The 18293-nt window shown below is 41.2% G+C and overlaps 2 protein-coding genes across 3 annotated transcripts; both read right to left on the bottom strand.

Moving 5' to 3' along the window:
* Positions 1–516: 516 nt before the first annotated feature.
* LOC139920851 (uncharacterized) lies at positions 517–5315 on the bottom strand. Of its 2 annotated transcripts, none has more exons than XR_013508011.1 (4): positions 5249–5271; positions 3268–3759; positions 1920–2684; positions 517–644 (listed from the first exon to the last, which is right to left on the bottom strand). XR_013508011.1 is itself a non-coding variant. In XM_071910939.2 (4 exons), the coding sequence occupies exons 2-4, from the start codon at positions 4872–4874 to the stop codon at positions 2323–2325; spliced, it is 891 nt and encodes a 296-aa protein (XP_071767040.2). In that variant the 5' UTR covers positions 4875–4879; positions 5249–5315; the 3' UTR covers positions 1885–2322. The 2 variants fall into 2 exon arrangements, 1 of the variants encoding a protein (XP_071767040.2); XM_071910939.2 differs by lacking the exon at positions 517–644 and adding an exon at positions 4838–4879 and having other exon boundaries at positions 1885–2684; positions 5249–5315.
* Positions 5316–6953: 1638 nt separating this feature from the next.
* LOC139920852 (kelch-like protein 22) lies at positions 6954–16144 on the bottom strand. Its single transcript, XM_071910940.2, has 6 exons — positions 15286–16144; positions 12824–13266; positions 10744–10986; positions 10380–10630; positions 8513–8683; positions 6954–7479 (listed from the first exon to the last, which is right to left on the bottom strand). Exons 1-6 carry the CDS (start codon positions 16142–16144, stop codon positions 6954–6956), a joined length of 2493 nt encoding a protein of 830 aa, XP_071767041.2.
* Between the last annotated feature and the right edge of the window lie 2149 nt (positions 16145–18293).

Raw genomic sequence — 18293 nt, 5'->3', positions numbered from 1 at the left:
ATAGAGGCAGACAAAGAAGACAAGACTCCTAAATTCTCCTACAAAATTATGAGGATTATGATCAGTTAGAATTATGCAGTTTGTCACTGTTGACATGTTTTGGTTTGTTTCTTTACTTGCGGCATGCTGTCTGTCTCAGGACCAACGACAACACCAGTCTCAACAGAGAGTCCAGCTCCTGAATACCAAACCTCAGAGAGCACGGCACCAGACACCCATGCAACAGGTAAATTCATACTCTTCCCTTTGTTTTTTTTGGAGCTGCTCCATTGACAGAAAAAAATGCGGGCTTAGTGTTAAGAGTGATTTTACAGGAATATGGACACACATTAAGATTATCTATTTATTAGAAGTGCAACATTAATTGAATGTAAAACCTAAAACACAGTGTTAGTGAGTCCACAAATCTCAAATCCTCAAAGTCTCAAATTTATTCTGGATGATGCATCTTTGGATTTTGTCTCTTGATGACACTGATGAGCCTTGATTGCAGCTTTTGAAGAGATTGTTTTTTTTGTCGATGTTCAGATGATTGTTTGTCCCACCAGAGACGCCCAGCGCTCACTTCATTCCAACGGCAAACCTGAGGAGGCACGTGGTGAGACTGGAGCTCAGCATGGACTCACAGCTGGACCTCAGTAACCCTGAAACAGAGGTGGCCATTTTGGAAAAGGTCTGTTTCATCATCTTTTTTCCATCTCCCTACACTTCTTATCTAAACATATTTAGATAAGCTTATCAGTTTGTGTGTTATTATCTAAAGGTATACCCAAAGGTATCACATATTATGGCACGCAAATTACTGGGAAATATTTGTATTATTACTTAGAAATCACCAGAAATTACCTGTAGATTTCTTGTAAAACCTGGTAATTGCCTAGTAGTTTCTAATAACAAACAACAACTAATAACAACAAATCTGTTTCTTGGGCACTGTTGCCCAAAAAGCTGCCTGTTGTATAACTCCCTTTAGAGTATTGACCTTTCTAGTTTGTTATTCTAGCTTCATGAGAGACTGATGAAGAAAGGAGTGCCAGAAGACAAATTCTCCCTGAGATGGATGAAGCAGCCGGATGGGAAGGTCTTCCACAAGAAAAAAAAGAATCACCCAACCAGAAAGCCGGGGAGGGATTTGGATGAGTTGTGATCATTTTATTGTTTTATTTCAGATCTGAGGCTTTGTTCTGATCATGTTCTTGCAATCAGTTACACAATGTATTTTCTGCCCTGTGTGTTTGCTCTTCTAGAAAGCATAAAGTATCATAGAGCACTTGTTTACTTTCATTACTTTATTGAATCATCTTATCAAATTGTATTTAACAATATATCAATAAAATATATGAACACAAAATATAATGTCTATTCATGATGTGTAATCAAGTTTACATAAAGTAAAACAGTGATATATAGGCTGTACTGCAAATATAAAGTAAAAGCAACATTTATTGAAAGTCAAATAAAAGAAAATGTATCAGCCAGAATATAACAGTCAAGCATAGAGATTATTTTACCAAATAATTAATTGATGGGGCCCAAATTCAGGAACTAAAAACATGAGGGAGGGCGGATTATCGAAGCATGATCTATATTACACAAGAAGAATGGCATTCAGAGAGATGCTATACCCACACTTCGTGCACTTTCCCTACACGTTACAATGAAGTCCTATTGTGAAAACTTTGATTGCAAATCAATCTTTTGGCACAGTACAGGTGAAAGCATGTAAACCCTTTTGAAGTGATCTCAAACATTGATAGGAAATTCTGATTTGAAGTTTGACTGCGCGCTATAGAGTCATTTCCACAATTTTAGCACTCTGACAAACAAAATGGGAAGCGGTGATAAATCCATAGAAAGACAAAAATTGACCATATTTAATAAGAAATAAGGAGTTCATTTTCAAAATGCTACATGATTACCTGAAGTTTATCTTTCAAAGAAATATCCCTGTTGTCGTGTGAAAGCCTTGTAACTCCAGTGTTGGTGATTTTCATGTTTTTGTTTCAACTGAAGGATTACATGCTCCTCTTTGGGCTTATGACCTCTGACCTCTTGGTCCTTTGAAAACCCTTCGGATAATGTCAAAAATGCATTGTTAACAAGCTAAAAACGATTGTTTTTCTTAGCTCCTGAAAAGTTGACTTTATGTTATGTACTATCCATTATTTGTTTTTGTGTCCAATCATTTCACAAGGGCAAGTGTCACTGTTTTCACATTTTGGACATCACATCTTGGAACACGACTCTTCAATGTAAGAAATGAGGTTTGGATGAAACACAGAAACAGATAATCACCACTTTGAGAACAAAATTAAATCACACTTAATCTGTACCCTTGCTGCAGATGAAGTTGAATTTCTCATCATCAGGCAGACTGACCCAATGCCCCCCTCCTTTCTCCATGGCTGCAGCCATCCCACAATCTCCCGTCCCGTTCCCCGGGGCCCACTTCTCGTAGCAGCCCGGCCCATCACTGACCCAGAACCAGAAGTCCAGAGCACAGGTGTAGCGCATTCCCAGCCACACGTAGGGAGTGTCGGCCATCTTGGCTTTCTCTTGGACACATTTCTGAATGTCACTATTGTGGATGGAGACCAGGTCATGGTGGTTCCTTCTGCAGTAGTCCAAGGCCTCGTCCCAGGTCTTCATCTCAAGGATCAGGATTACCGGGAGATCATCATCGTCTGAAGGAGACATAATTGTGCATTAAGAGGATCTCAAGAAATACGTGAGAAAATAGTCAAGAAAACTTTCACTTTAAAGTGATGCAAGAACAAACCTCAAAAACACCCTTAGCTGACTTAAAGTAACAATCTGCAACATTTTCATATATAGATACACGTCTTGCTACGTCTACTGATAGAATACAGTTATCTAAAATATACCCAGGTCATGAAAGCTTTTAAATTTTGCTGTTCTAAACACTCAACAACAGCAGTTTGTTTGGAATAAATAGAGGAAGAACGGGGTAGTTAGCAGCGATAGCCACCATAGATGAACAGACAAAGAAAAGAGTGCCACAGTACTAGACATATAGTTTGATTGACAGGTGATCTCTGGGAAGTGCAGTGCAGAAACCCCACAGCAATGATGGAGACAAAAAACAAAACAAAACAAGGATCTCACGGATTACAACTTTAAACAAAGTCAACATTAATTGTACAGTGTTCATTAGGTTTAGTTTATTTGCACATACAAACGATAAAACACTTAGAGACAGCAAAGAAGAAACAGAATGTTTAAATATACTATGTTGCAGCTGCCTACCATTCATATGGCACAAAAACATCTGACGTACTCCACACCGCTTACACTGATGCTCTACTCCCTCTGCTTGGAATTTTGCTTCTGCACATTTCTGTGTGCTATTTGGTTCGTTGTCCTCGACGCTGTCGTTGTCACCCTTGCTGTCGTTGTCACCCTTGCTGTCATTGTCACCCTTGCTGTCGTTGTCACCCTTGCTGTCATTGTCACCCTTGCTGTCGTTGTTGTCGCCATTGTCCTTAGATGGCTTGCATGATGTTCTATTTTCTCCATTATTTCCACCGCTACTTTCATCTTTATTGTATGTATATATCCATACAAAACTATCTACAGCACTGTCATCAGATGTAATACCATTAATGTCTACTTCCTCGTCAATGGTGGCCAGGTCAGTGTATTTATCTCTGCAGTATTTTCTGGCTTCATGCCAGCTCATTGGCTCTTGAACAAAGTGGTAGTGGTGTTTGGCTTCGGATTGCATTCTACTGATCCCAACTGCATGTTTAACAAACAGAAAAACAAAGAAAGAAGAAAAAGCATCACTGTAATGCTATAGGCCTATATTGTAAAAAAAACCACAAAAAAAAACCGAAATCATCAACAACAACAAAAACAACAACACATTATTTCCAAGACCTAAAATCTAATGAAAAACCCAAAGACTTAAATATTGACATTCAGATTTCTTATCATTTCTTATCAAACATGTATCTATAGATTTATTTTTATGCAAGTCAAAAAACATGTAAGTGTTTACCTGTTGGATCATGTAAAGTTTAGGGATGATTTAGTGAATGATACAGACATGAGTTTGAACAGTGACGGACTGGGATCAAAAAACGGCCCTGGCATTTGCGACACAACGGCCCTATTTCCAAACTCAACACCAACCCCAATTGTTAACATAAAAAGCTTGAGATAAAACCATACAGACTGACTAGAATGCAGAAATTCGGAACACACACACACACACACACACATACACACACACACACACACACACATACACACGCAACCGACACACTACAATCGCTGATGAATGCCGACAACAACGCACACAATACTGCGAGCGGCAGAGCGCTACGACATGATAGTAAATTAAGGCACATTTGGCACAAATACATAGGCCAGACTTATTAAGCCTCAGTAAATAATAATACAATAGCTCTACCAAAACATGAAAAGAGCACTGCACAGCCACAGTATATAATAATAAATGTGTCTTAACAGAGTTTGCTTTTCTCAACCTAATACCCCAATATCCCATCATTCCTTGTCATTTCCACTAGCTAACATTATGTTGCGTAGCAACGAGTTTATCGTGAGAAAATGTGTGTGTATTTATTAAAAAGTACAAATACATGAGGGCCAATATAAAATGTTTTGGGCCGCTGAAATAAGTTATTTTCAATGAAAATCATTTTTTTTCAATTTTTCTTTTTTTCTTTTCTTATTTAGATCAATGTAATAATCCATTCTGAGTGGCCCAAGCGGCCCATAGTCTGGCGGCCCTTCTGGCATTTGCCCACCTTGCCAGATGGCCAGTCCACCACTGTTTGTGAATGATACTGACCTGAGACCATCAGCAGCGGAATGAAAAGATGCCTCATCACTGCTGAATTCACAGAAAGAAGATTCATGAAAGGTTGAATGCCAAAACATGTTAAAAAGCAGCCGCAGTGATGTTTAATATAAATAAATCAGCAGTCTTAGTCTGAGTGTTTGAGACCCCATCCTCTGGAAATATGAATGTCCCCTCTGGCCTTAGACTGAAATCTCATTTTATCTCCCCTATTCTGTCTCTCTCCCTACTTTTCCACTACCTACATAAACAATAGAATGCTCAATTTACATTAAACCAAGATGCATATGTGTTGATACTTAAATTATCACCAAACTACCACATTTCCCTTACCACAGCTTTATACATTTTAACATATTTCAATAATTATGCATATGATGACGAAACAAATGCAATCCCCACCTGCTGTTTGATGTCCTGTTGTATTCTCCTTGCTGCTCTGTCAACTCAGGTACCCACACAGTTGTATATTCAGTCTGCAGCTGTGTGTCCAAAGTTATACCCTCATGTGCCGATCCATTATAATATTATTGCATTATTATATTCAAATCCTTTGAAAGGCAGCCTTCACTGTTCTGTGTTTTCCTATACACTGGGAACACATGCAAATTACACCCACAATTTTGTTTTTCCCCTATACCTGCTGCACATGCAAATAGTTACATTACTCTGAAAGTCCGTGCTGCAGTTCCCTTTTCTCCATATCATGATGTACTAATTCAAATGGGCCACAGGAGGAACTGTAAACTTATATCCACATTCAAACATCGTATCTATATCTTAAAGGATTCATTTTGTATTGTGCACAGAAAATCAGTTATTGTTATCAGTTTTGCCAACATCAGAGTAATGTAATTAGTAATTAGGTGTCATGAACTCATGAACAGTATCAATCTGCCTATTTTCCTTTCTGCTTGTTTAGTCTTGCTCTCTTTCTCTCTCTCTCTCTCTCTCTCTCTCTCTCTCTCTCTCTCTCTCTCTCTCTCTTTACTGATCACACCCTTCATACTTCATCTTGGGGATCAAACCAGCTGCCACATCACTTTGAGTTAGACGTTAAGTTCAGTCACTTCTGGATCAAGTTCTGAGTCTAACCCTAACCCTTTTTTTCGCTGAGATGACGGAAAGCTGACGTGAACAGCCAGTAAAGAAGCTGACATGAACAGCCAGGAAAGAGCCAGTAAAGAGTGTTATGCTTATGTTAACAAAATTCCAGCTTTTTCCTCAGTATTCAACGTCACTCATCCACAAAGTCTGGGAAATAGAAGACTCAGTAGTGATACACAGGGTCAAAAATCGATTCCTTGCAAAAAAAAAAAGTGTTTCTACGTGATTAAAGAAACATTGTCAGCATCTTGGGCAGTGTTGGCCAGTAGAGTTGCGCAAAAAGTTGCCTTGTGTATCATTGCCTTTAGAGTATTGACCTTTCTAGTTTTTAGTTGAGAGACTCAGGAAGAAGGGAATGGCAGAAGATAAATTCTCCTAAATTCACCTAAATCCTAAACTTTATGAAATGAGCAGCCAGATGGGAAGGTCTTCCACAAGTGAAAAAAAACTGAATCGACCAAAGAAAAAGACTGAGAGGGATTTTGATGAGTTGTGATTATTGCTTTATTTCAGCACGCGCACACACACACACACAGACACACACACACACACAGCACTTGGAGTTGGCATTATTTTTCTGTCCGTTGAACTGACTCAGTTCCTCTAGTTTACGTCTATCACTAGAGATGACAGCCTGCACGGATGTGGTACATTAAATGACAGAGTAAATAAACTGTTGTGCAAAGCAGAAGATTTAGGGTTGTGGGTTTGACATCATTTCAGATTAAAATTCCCTTGAAGACCTGAACCCGATTTGTAAAGTGAATTATTTCAGTTACTTGGAACATTTCTTGGGTTTGTCCTAATATGTCAGTCAGAGAAATGCATTTACAAGGATTTCAGGTATGACTTGGGACACCGATCGCTCACTTTGTGCATAACGCCCGCAGGCATGTGGGATGTGGCATGTGGTATAGGTTCCTGGTTTTCCTGGGGCCAGAAAATCCCCTCCAAAAAATCCAAAATATTCCAACCAGTACTGTAATCCAAAACTTTTCTGCTAATCGTTCAGGACCCGGGGAAGCTGCAGCGAGCAAGCTGCCAGATCGGTGTACGGGTGCGGCATGGCGCCCAGCTTTTCCCAGCACCGCTCATGGGGGTCATAGCGGTGCACCCACTTGGTATCCCTCGCTGTGCTCGCCGATGACCCGCCCACCAGGTACAACCGTCCGTCGAGTACAGTTGCCCCTGGCGACAGGTGAGGGCGGGGCAGGGCGGGGATGGAGGACCAGGAGTTATGGGTGGGGTCATACAACTCACACAGGAGCTGGTCTCCAAAGCCCATCCCGAGCGGCTGTAGCCCTCCAGCTACCAGTAACCCCCTCCCTATCGCTAACATGGTATGGCCTGCACGTCCGACCCCCACAGTCATGGGCGCTCTGGGAGAACAGCCGCGGGAAGGACTATAGTGCCACAGAGAGGGGAGGCAACGCTGGCGGGGGTCGCAGCCTCCGGAGATGTAGATCTGCCCGTCCAGCACAGCTGCAGCGTGGCCACAGAGAGCCGTCTCCAGAGGGCGGGCCGGCCTGGGGGGAAAGACCCAAGGTTACGAGTCAAGGCTGGGTTCCCAAAAGTGTCTTAGCTGTAAGATCACAGTAGAGCTCAGACATGCCTGCCCCTTTAGGTTTTTGTAAGTATTTTGTAAATAGTCATAACCTCTGGCGATAATTAACATTGGCCACAAGAAACTTAGTCTGGAATATAGATTGTTGAAGATAGATTGTTGCATATAGACTAATGTGATGACCATTGGTTATTAAGGTTTTGTTGATTGGACAATGAAAGAATTATGGTCTGTTATTTCTGAGACTGCTGTTTCACATCTTATCATATCACTCTACACTCTTGGCATTTTGAAGAAAATCCATTTTCTCAACACCATCCATGCCAGTGTTGGTCCTCAACTCTTGGACCAACAATGCTTGAGTTGTAAATTTCAGATTCTTCAGGTTCTGATTTGAAACTTACAACTTGGCCGTCTCAACATAATTCAATAGATATGGTTCATTTCTGTGCTGTTTTTGACTGGGAACTGATCATTTAGACACTGAAAATTGATCAATTTTGTGTTTAGATAATGCTTGTTAGTTAGCAAATCATAGTATCTGGTCAGCTAACCATCACTGTTGTAAATACATCAGATTTGCACACAATCTATCGTATATAGTAGAAGCTTGCGTTGATAGTGGCTGGTAGCATGTTGACATTAACATCGGTTGCTTTGCTAAATTAATTAGTTAAAAAAGCCAAAAACCAACTGTAGCTCTCAAGAAGACAGTTTACAGTGACACAGTAACCTAAATTTGGAAACAAATCTCCCTTATCAGGCTATACTTTTATTTATCACATTACTGAATGGATCTACACTGACACCACAACAATCTTTTTCAGATATTTCTCTTTTTCTAGCCCAGCTGTTATATATTTAGCCATTATTTGCATATTTGTGTACAGCTCCAATGGATCTCCATAATGGTGTCAACAATGGTTGCTTGGAGATTTGTGACACAGCTAAAGCCAAGGAGGTTTTATATTATCAAACCCTCTGTAGCTTTATACCTCCAGGTGTTTTCCTCAGGAGTGTAGTACTCTACGGCATCCAGGTATTGGCTGTCGTCACGGTTACCACCCAGAGCAAAGACCTTCCCTTCCAGACATACAGCGGAGAAGTAGTCCCTTTGACACAGCATGTCAGGGAGTCGCTCCCATTTACACTGGGCCAGGTCAAACCTGCAGGGAGTGAACGAGCTCTAATGCAACCAGGGGTGTCAAGGAGCACATTGCATGCAACAGGAATGCAGTAATCAGATTACAAAACATGATAATTGTGATTATTTACATTTTATGTAAAAATCACAGTGATTATAGGCTATATGCTTTGGAAAATATAGGTCATGAGTTTCTTGAATTGAGTTGGGTTGGATTTTTTTAAGAAAAAAAGAAGAGAATAATAATAATAAGAAGAAAAATAAGAAGTTATGTACACTCACTTTTTCACATGTGTAATTAATAGCTGTGGAACAAATTGTTTGACTGCAAATGTATGTACTTTAGATGAAAAATGATGTTGGTAAACTGGAGGCTTTTGATGAACTGGATAAGTGGCGGGGCAATGCTTGCTCAAGAACAGGACCCACAGCTGTTGATGAGCACATATCAACTGTTACAGGGATCAAACCTGTGAACGTTTGGTTATGGGAGGATCTCTGTTAACTACTCTCTAAGTGCAAAGTATTTACATTTTAGCCATTTAGCTAACACGCTAACCCAGCAAGTGAATAGGTTCAGGTTCAGCATCTTGCACAAGGAGCGCGGTTCCTCCCTGACTACAGCTATAAAAAACAGTCCACAAAAAAAAATGAAATTTTTTTTTTTCATGCAATTGTTCAGTGATGTTGTTTGGAAATGAATTCTTAATTTAAAGTCAGTAATGTATCCCAGAGGTGTGGTGGGTCGCCCTGCCTTGAGGAGCTGCTATAGCATGAAAATAATTTCATTCGTTTGGGTTTAAATGGAGAGTTTTGGAGTCACAACATGGTCTAAATGCAGTTCCAGAGGCTTTATCATGCTGTAAGGTTTAGAAGTTAATTCATATATTTGAGTTAATTTACTAAAAATATATATTTATGTTTACACAGTTAACTATTTACATATTTATGTTTACACAGTTATTATTTACATATTTACATGTTTAAATCTTTACATCGGCATCTTTAAAACAGTTACAATAATCTGCTGAATCTACCTCTGTGGTTCCCTCACATTTACCTCAGTCCAAGTCCTTCTTGCTTCTGATTGGTTAGTTCAGTCACATGGGAGTCAGAACAAGGAAGTGTTGTTGTGAAGCTGATCAAATGTGGAGAAAAGTGAAGTGCTGCTTAAGAAAGTTATCCGTCTCCATCCGGCTGTTTCTTCTCATTAAGAGTGATCCAACCACCACCTATCGAACCCTCACGTTACAATGCCAAGAACAAAAGTCTACACTGAAAACTTGTAATTGTTTGCTGAAAATTAAACATATTGAATATTGGAACAAATTATTGGCTAAGGGCAGCTTCAGTACAAAAATACACTACCAGTCAAAAGTTTAGACACACATGATTGAATGTGCTATGTTTTTCATGATCTTAAATCCATTTTGATCTAAAGGTTTATGCTTAAATGCTTGAAGTTCATTTTTTAGTTGATGCCTATGTATGAATTTCTTTCCAAAGCCTTTGTCTTTCCATCAAGGCAAAAGGCGGCTACTTTAAAGAATCTAAAATATAAGATAGTTTTGATTTGTTTAACACTTTTTTGGTCACTGCATGATTCCATTTGTGTTATTTCATAGTTTTGATGTCTTTACTATTATTCTAAAATGTGGAAAATAGTAAAAATAAAGATGGTTTGAATCCTAGCTGCTACCCACACACACAGACCCTACCTCACAGCAGACTTGAGGATATCCAGCGCTCCATAGTACTTGCGCCCTCCCAGGACGTACAGTTTGTTGTTGAGGATACAGACACAGTGTCTGAATCGGGCCGGTTCAGGGAGCTGGGCAAACGGCTTCCACTCGATGCTTCTAATTAGACCGGGTCCGCTGTGGAACCGCTGAGCCCACCACAAGGTCCGGCTGGGAACCCTCTTCATGAACTCCTCATCCACAGTGTCGCCGCCGACCAGAACCAGCACCTACACAGAGATGATTGGCATCTCCAAATCATTAGTATTATTATTGTAGTAGTAGAAGCAGCTGTAGCAGTAGTAGTAGTATTATCATATTCATCATCTTTAGTTATGGTCACCTGGTTTTGGGTGCGGGGTCGGCATTCAGGCCCTCTGTACTCCCCCTGCAGGAGGCTTCGGAGGGCCTCCGCCGCTCCGCTCCCCCCGGCGCTCCTGGACAGGAGGCCGCAGCTCAGGGCCTCCTGGAGCTCAGAGCGGCTGAGCAGCGGGAGACGAACCTGCAGGAGCAGGTCTGGGAGAGAGGGGAGTCTCTCCCTGCGGTTCTCCTCCACCCAGCTCACTACTGCCCTGAACACCACTATCTACACATGGAAAAGGGAAACACTTGAGAAATTCATATAGATTTACAGAGTTCCCACATTCACTTGGACATCAAATTTTCAGTGACTTTCTGGGTCTTGTTTGGTGGAATGCAAGGACTCAAAATTGTCATGTTTAGCATGCTGTAAGACATGGTATTGGTAAAAAATTAGACATGATAGAGGCTTCATTTATTATTCTTGATCTTGTCAAGTCAAGAAATCATGGTGAAGGCCATTCATTCGTTTTCAAAAACAGCCTTGTTTTATTTTTCACAAATGCACAGACTTTCAAGGGTTGTCGAGGCCCGTGAAAACCCTGGATTTATGTGTAAGAGTTTTGGTCAAGAGTTTTTGAGGATACTGTACAGTTTGTAAGGAATATGAGTGGCGGCAGCCTGGTGGTTGGAGATGTGGGCTTATGACTGGGAGGTTGCTGGTTTAAATCCTGGGACCAGCTTTGGAAAAATGATTGTGCCCCTGTGCATGGCACTTAATTCTCAAATAACTCAATGCAGCTTCTCAGTGGCCAACAGTATTAGACTGTGGTTGTGTTCCTAAGTTTGAATGTATATGAATGTGAAGCAGGGTGTTACTGAAAAAAAGCATGCATGTTTAGTAAGGTTAAAAAGAAAGGAGTATAGGCATTAAATTCTCCAGAATAAAGTGCAGCACATACAGTATGACAGTATTTACTGTTGTCTTACAGGTGGGATCTTACTGCTTGCTGCTTTCCTAAACACTTACTCAAATTAGGGAATCATATAGATGATATAACAGTTTTGTTCGAGTAAAATTCAAATAAACAATGGGAAGAAGCTACCATTCCCTTAAATGAGTATGGCTACTGTTTGTAGATGGATATGACTGATGTATGGACCTTTTGATGTAGATATGATTCACTCAAAATGTTTAACCATTCTTCAAAAGCACCAAGTTCAACAAATACCATTATGAATAGGACACTGAGTATTTACTCATTTTGGGTGACTCAAATCTACACTGAAAGGTTTAGCTTATATTCATCTGCTATAACTAATGTAAAGAATGCGTGAGATACATTTAACATTTAACCCGCCAAACTGACTAAGCGCACATTCTTATTCATAGCAATGGCTTGAGGGAGTAGTTGCAGCAGGAGGGAGTGTTACATCCTCACACACACTTTTACACCTGGGAGCTGCTCAGTTTCACCACGGTCCTGTACTGTTGGCCAGATGGCCAGCGCTTTGCTCAAGGGTACATCAGTGGTAGCTTTTGAGGGAGAGGGAGAGTGTGTTTTGTTCTCTTCTCCCAAACAGTTCTCTTTTTCTGACCAGGCTGAGGGTTCAAAATGGAAACTTAACTGTCACAAAATGGGGAAGTTGCCTTTGCTTAACATCAGTGACAATAAAAAAACAACCAAACAAACAAAAACAAAATAAAGACACTGTTATCACTGCAACCAGTGGGAGGGAGAAGACAGGGTGTCCGTTTGCCTTGCAAATAGGACTGATATGAAGCTATGATGCATGATGCAAAACAGTAAGAAAAGATGAGAATTGAAGAGATGACAAACAGATAAAGATGAACACAATACTGATGGACAGATGACACAATACTGCCCCACAAAGGCAAAAAGCAGGAACTACTTTTTGTGTGTTTTAAAGGTCAAGGACAGGACTGGGGTTTAGAATTCAAATCAAAATATTCTAACCTATAAATACTATTAAATGACATACAATCCGCTTCTGTGCCAGTTGAGGGGCTGAGAGAGAAAAGAGGTATTAGCGGGGGGGGGGGGGGGGGGGGGGGGCAAAAGTGCAAAAGGGGATGATCATCCACCCATCATGAAGATCACCTCGCTCTCTGCGCACAGCGAGTCCCTCTCCAGCAGCCTCTCCAGGACGGGACAGGGGAGATCCTTGAACTTCTCCCCCGCGGCGATGCCCTGGAAGTGGGCTAGGATGAACCGCTCAGCGGCTTGCCCCAGCCGGTTCAGCCCGTAGGCGTCGGCCAGCACCAGCACATCCAGACAGCTGCTGTCATCCATTCGCTCCTGTAGGAAGTCGATGCACAGCGAGAGCGCCCCCTGCAGCTGGAACTGAAACACTGCCTCTGTGAGCTCCCAAATCCGGCTCCAGCCCAGTTTGAGCTGGCCCGTGTAGATGAAGCCGAGGATGGACTCAATGACCCAGGCCGCCACGCCGCGCAGGCACACCTCCTCTTCACCGGACTCCCGTAACCCTCCGCAGAGCAGAGCCCGGAAGTAGTCCCCACCTGCCGCTAATACCGCACGGTGTGCTGGGAGAATTGGGAACACAGAGAGAGAGAGAGAGAGAGAGGAGAGAGAGAGAGAGAGAGAGAGAGAGAGAGAGAGGAGAGAGAGAGAGAAAGAGAGAGGGGCAGAGAGAGAGAGAGAAAGAGAGAGAGAGAGAGAGAGAGAGGAGCAGAGAGACAGATAACTTTTTCCTTCATATGTTTTTAACCATCCCCCCCACACACACACACACACACACACACACGACTCACCCAAGAAGAATAACTACGCTATGTACTTGGAGAAGATGATAAAACTGCAACTCTTGCCGCTAAATTCGTAACTGCCTAGAGAAATAAGTTAAATTAAAAAAAAGACATTATATTGCAATTTATCATATGCCCTATCTTTAATGAATATTATTTTGTATATTATAAATGTATGTGTACAGTATGTATGTGTATATGGATATGAGTATGTACATGTTATTATTATTATTATTATTTTATTATATTTTTTTTATTTAAGAGTGATGCTTTTAGTTCAGAATTGTTTATATTTGTGTGTATGTATTATAATAATTAGTAATTGTATGTGCAGTAGTATAAAAGGAATGCTGATGTCGTCATTCACCAATATTCAATGTAAAAAAAAGGACTCATTATCTGTTTGTTAGAATCTATCCTATCAGTGTGACTTGCGATAGTGTCATGTAAGTCCATGTGGGCTGGGCACCTTGTGTGTATGACAGTGTGTCATACACACAAGGTGTGCGTAAATAAACTAAATTAATCAATCAGTCTATCATCTTGTCTTAAATTTGTTGTATTTGTCGTTTTGTGGTTGTCCTGCCAATCAAGCTCATTGAATTGAAAAATAAAAAATTGAAATTGAAATTGAGAGAGAGAAAGAGAGGGGGTGAGAGTGAAAGACAGGAAGAGAGACAGACAGACAGACTGTTAGATAGAATTCTGCCTCACCAAAAGTATTTTAATAAATGACTAATGATATTCTCAGTCTAAAAACCGAGGTGCTTAACAAGACATTGCGCAGGGTGGGACCAAGCCACAGACTGTGTTGTGACCCAATGACTGCTGTCTGAACAATGCATTCTCAACTAATCCTCAGCATATCTCACACTGCAGACGAAACAAGTGCTGAGCCACTCATGAAGGAATATTATAGAATGTTCCTGAAAAGCCAAATGTCTCCGATCTCTTTCTAATTTACAGTCAGATCACATAGGCCACTGGATGTTTTTTGCACTTGTGAAAACACATAAAATCACATATCTTAAAGGAAAAAGCCACCCTAAAACACTTTAACACTGATAATAAAAACGATTCTTGGCTAATTTTATTTTCCGGCGGCGTACTTTTCTTATTCCCGCAAATAACCGGACAAACGCAGGTGCTGTGATGTCACGTTGCGATATTTAAAGTGCAGAAAGTTTTTCTATTATGTAAAACGGTAAACGTCCTCACCCTAATGAAAGAGCAAGAGCTTCTTTCTACACTCGCCCTTTTGCACCGATGCTCAACAATCATACAGAGAGAAATCCATCGTAGAAGAGGAAGAGAGACCAATTTCTCCACCGACAGTGGCCTCAATAGACCAGAATGCAATGCAGCAATGAGCTATGTTGTATTTTAGTAAGCGGCATGATTCTCACGCTTTTTCTCGAGTGGAAAAACTCTCTCTCTTGCTCTTACTATCAGTACCAGTATCACTTTCTCCAGCTCCATGTAAAACCAACAGCTGAATGCAACAAGTTCAGGCCAGTTCACTTGGGGCTGCTGAAAGGCATTCTGGGAAATGTAGGAAATCACTAACTGAAGTAGAACTAGACGAGGCAGGTTGAGAGAAAACGGGAACACCCAAAAAGTTACAGTATTTCATCACAAAGTAACTCCTGGAATGCATTGAACATGACAGATTGATGATGTATAACAGCAATCTTTCTTTAGACGTTTAAAAAATTGTTGGTTTTTTTTGCACTACTCTCCACAACTTTCTCTCTCGCTCTACTCCACTCAACTCTGTCTTCCTCTGTCGTTCCCTACCTGGGTATCTCTCTCCGCTCTCTGCCTGTATCGTGACGTCACACCCCACTCCTCTCTCCCACATCTCCCTGATGACCGCCAGGCTGTTCTCTCTCTCCGTCGCCGCAGAGGCCGCGACCTTTGAGGCCGCGACCTTTGAGGCGCACAACTGACTCAGCCTCTCCATCCGTAGACACCTGCATGCGCTCAGCACCTCCTCCAGCACGGCCTCCTGACTCAAGTCCAAGGCCACATCACCGCTGTACACAAAGTTCAAAACTGCCCTAAGCCCAACTCGGGTCACATGACATCCTATCTTCTCCATTCCAAGCCCCGCTTCCCGTTCCGAACCAAAAAATGCCTCGGGCGTTCGACTGCCGGCTGCCAGCACAAGCCTGTGAGCTCGAAAGGTGTCGCCCTGGACGGGAATGGTGCAATCTAGGAGCAGCCCTTCGTCCCGGAGGCTCTGTAGGCCGGAGAAGAGAGAGTCGGAGTGTGAGGGGAGGATGTAAGAGAAGAGGTCTGGATCACGGTGGGGGGGAGGAGAGGGAGAATGGCGAAGCGGGTGACAAGCTTCAGGGTCAGGCGTGGGCTTCAAATCTGTATCTGTATCGCTTTCCCTACGGAGAGGGAGAGTACTTGGCGTCCCTCTTCCCCCAACACCGTCTGTATCCCCTTTAGATCCCGCTTTCCCTATCGCTCTTCCTCCGCCCCCTACCCTTCCTTCTCCGCCTGCCCCTCTTCTTTCTACCCCTCTTCTTCCTTCTCTTCCTCTCCCCGCTGTCTCGGGTGTTTGAGTCTGAAACTGGGCCATTCTGTTGTGGACAGAAACGTCCTTTTCCTGGTTCTCTCGCTCGTCTCGATGCAGACGACGAGACATCGTCCTGTCAGAGTGCAAGTGACAGATTGATTGGCTTTGTGAAAGAAAGAAAAAAGAAAGAAAGAAAGAAAGAAACGGGAGAGGGAGACGTGCATAAAAACAAAGAGAAAGATAAGGAAAGAGCAGGGATGGTTGGGAGGGGTAGTGTAAATATTCCTGGAAATGTCATATCGTCATCCTACTTCCTTTCTTGACATCAAACACAAAAGACAGTCAATCGTAGATTCTCCCCATTTCTTTAATGCTTTCTAATTTTAGACTTCCCCTTCGAGTAAACAATGACAGTAGTGGGAACTGGCACTCCCAAGTTCACAAGTTTACAAGAGTTTACAAGCACGTTACTCACTTTCTTTAGCAATGCTACAAAAGTTGACTGTGTCAACACACAAATATTGCTCTTGCGCAATCCTAATTAGCTGTATTGCCCTGTACTCTACACAGGTCACTATAAGATATAATATACAAAGTGTTCCTTTACAAAATGCTATGTCCAGTTTGTGGAAAAAATCTTTGGGCTTACGAAAAGCTCATCACCCAATATCTGTAAAATATTGAAGTTTGTTACTTTGTCAACAAAGGACTTAAGCTACTTACTGCAGTATTTCACACCAGTAACACAATTTGTTTTATTTTTGTTCTATCAATCATGTTGTAACAGAAGTCTTCACGCTTTTCAAATGGTTGATATCTCATTTTGGAACAAAACTCGACACAGTCACCTACCTTGCTGTTTCCTCTCGCAGTGTGGGCGACTGGGCGTAACAAGTGACTTTGAGCAGGGCACAAAGGCATTGTGGGCATGTAGGGTACAGGAGGCAATAGAGCAGGTCTAATTATAGATAGGTACTGGCACTATGGAGAATACACTGCAAGAAGTATCCACCTTACCAAGGCAATCCACCTGGTATTGAGTCATAAAAGCTTGTTTTTCGTAAAACAAGTGGAAAATCTGACTCTGGGTGAAGATAACACTTTTTAATGCAATTTCAAAATTCAACTGATAAAATCTTTATAGTAGTGGAGGGATCCTTCTTATTTCATGATATTGTCACTTTTCTCAGAAAATTACTCAAGCAAGTGCAACTGCATTGGAAATTTGTGAAATTAACTCACCTCATTGGCAGATTTTTCTCTTGTTTATAGATAAGTGAGATTTTAAGACACAAAACTGGATTAAATCGCTTGTTATGATGAACATTTTTTTTGCAGTGTACAAGTCTCTGGAGAAGTTGTCCTTTTTGTGTAATGCTATTCTCCATATCTAAGCAGTAAAATTAACACTGGCTTTCCAGGCCCATAATAAAAAAAATAATATATAAAAAATAATAATTATCTGCTACTACTGTATGTTATAAACAGTACATTTTATTACCCTTAAGCAATAAATTATAGCATTTGGGGACTTGTGTAGCAGATTCCAACGCATAAAAACTGTGTGTGTGTGTGTGTGTGTGTGTGTGTGTGTGTGTGTGTGTGCACAGACAAGAGGGACCGCATTCTCTTTATTGTTCCTCCCTATCTATCCTGACTATCTGCTGCGTATTGTTTGGTCCACACGTTATGTTTAAAATTAGAAAATGATTAGCTAGTTTTTGAATAGATATTGATTGACATTGTGTCATTGTGTCTCTTTTGAAAGACACTTGACGCATGCAATGGTCTTGTTTTAGAGAGACAAGGCCCATGTTGAAGTGTGGGTGAGGGTGAATCAGAATAGAATAGAATAGAATAGAATAGAGGACATTATTTTTAGACAGGTCTTAGATCAGAAGGGAGGATGATGGAAAGTCCCTTCCTGTGCCTCATTATCTTTGATGTAGTAAAGATTATTAGGCATACACTCATAAGTCAACAATTCTGAGGGAAAAAAAGTAGGTTGAGTCAGCTACTATCAACTTTTCTACTCATCCCTCATCATTTCTAGTCATCCCTACAAATATACACAGTCATCTAGCACACCCCAAACTAGTAATTAGGCAAAATAATAATGTCTTAAAAATAACTGAATAATAATTTTACAAGGATTAAGGGTTAAATGCCAGAAAAGATGATAAGGTGTGTTTTCCAAAAGTCTACACTGCAAAAAAAATGTCCATCCTGACAAGTCATTTAAGTATGGAGTCTTACAGTAGTAATCTGCGAGTTTCTT

The sequence above is a fragment of the Centroberyx gerrardi genome, chromosome 23, assembly GCF_048128805.1.
Source record: "Centroberyx gerrardi isolate f3 chromosome 23, fCenGer3.hap1.cur.20231027, whole genome shotgun sequence".
In the NCBI taxonomy this organism is placed as follows: domain Eukaryota; kingdom Metazoa; phylum Chordata; class Actinopteri; order Beryciformes; family Berycidae; genus Centroberyx; species Centroberyx gerrardi.
The sequence above is the reverse complement of the archived record's forward strand: the minus strand, read 5'-3'. Positions and strand labels throughout refer to the sequence as shown.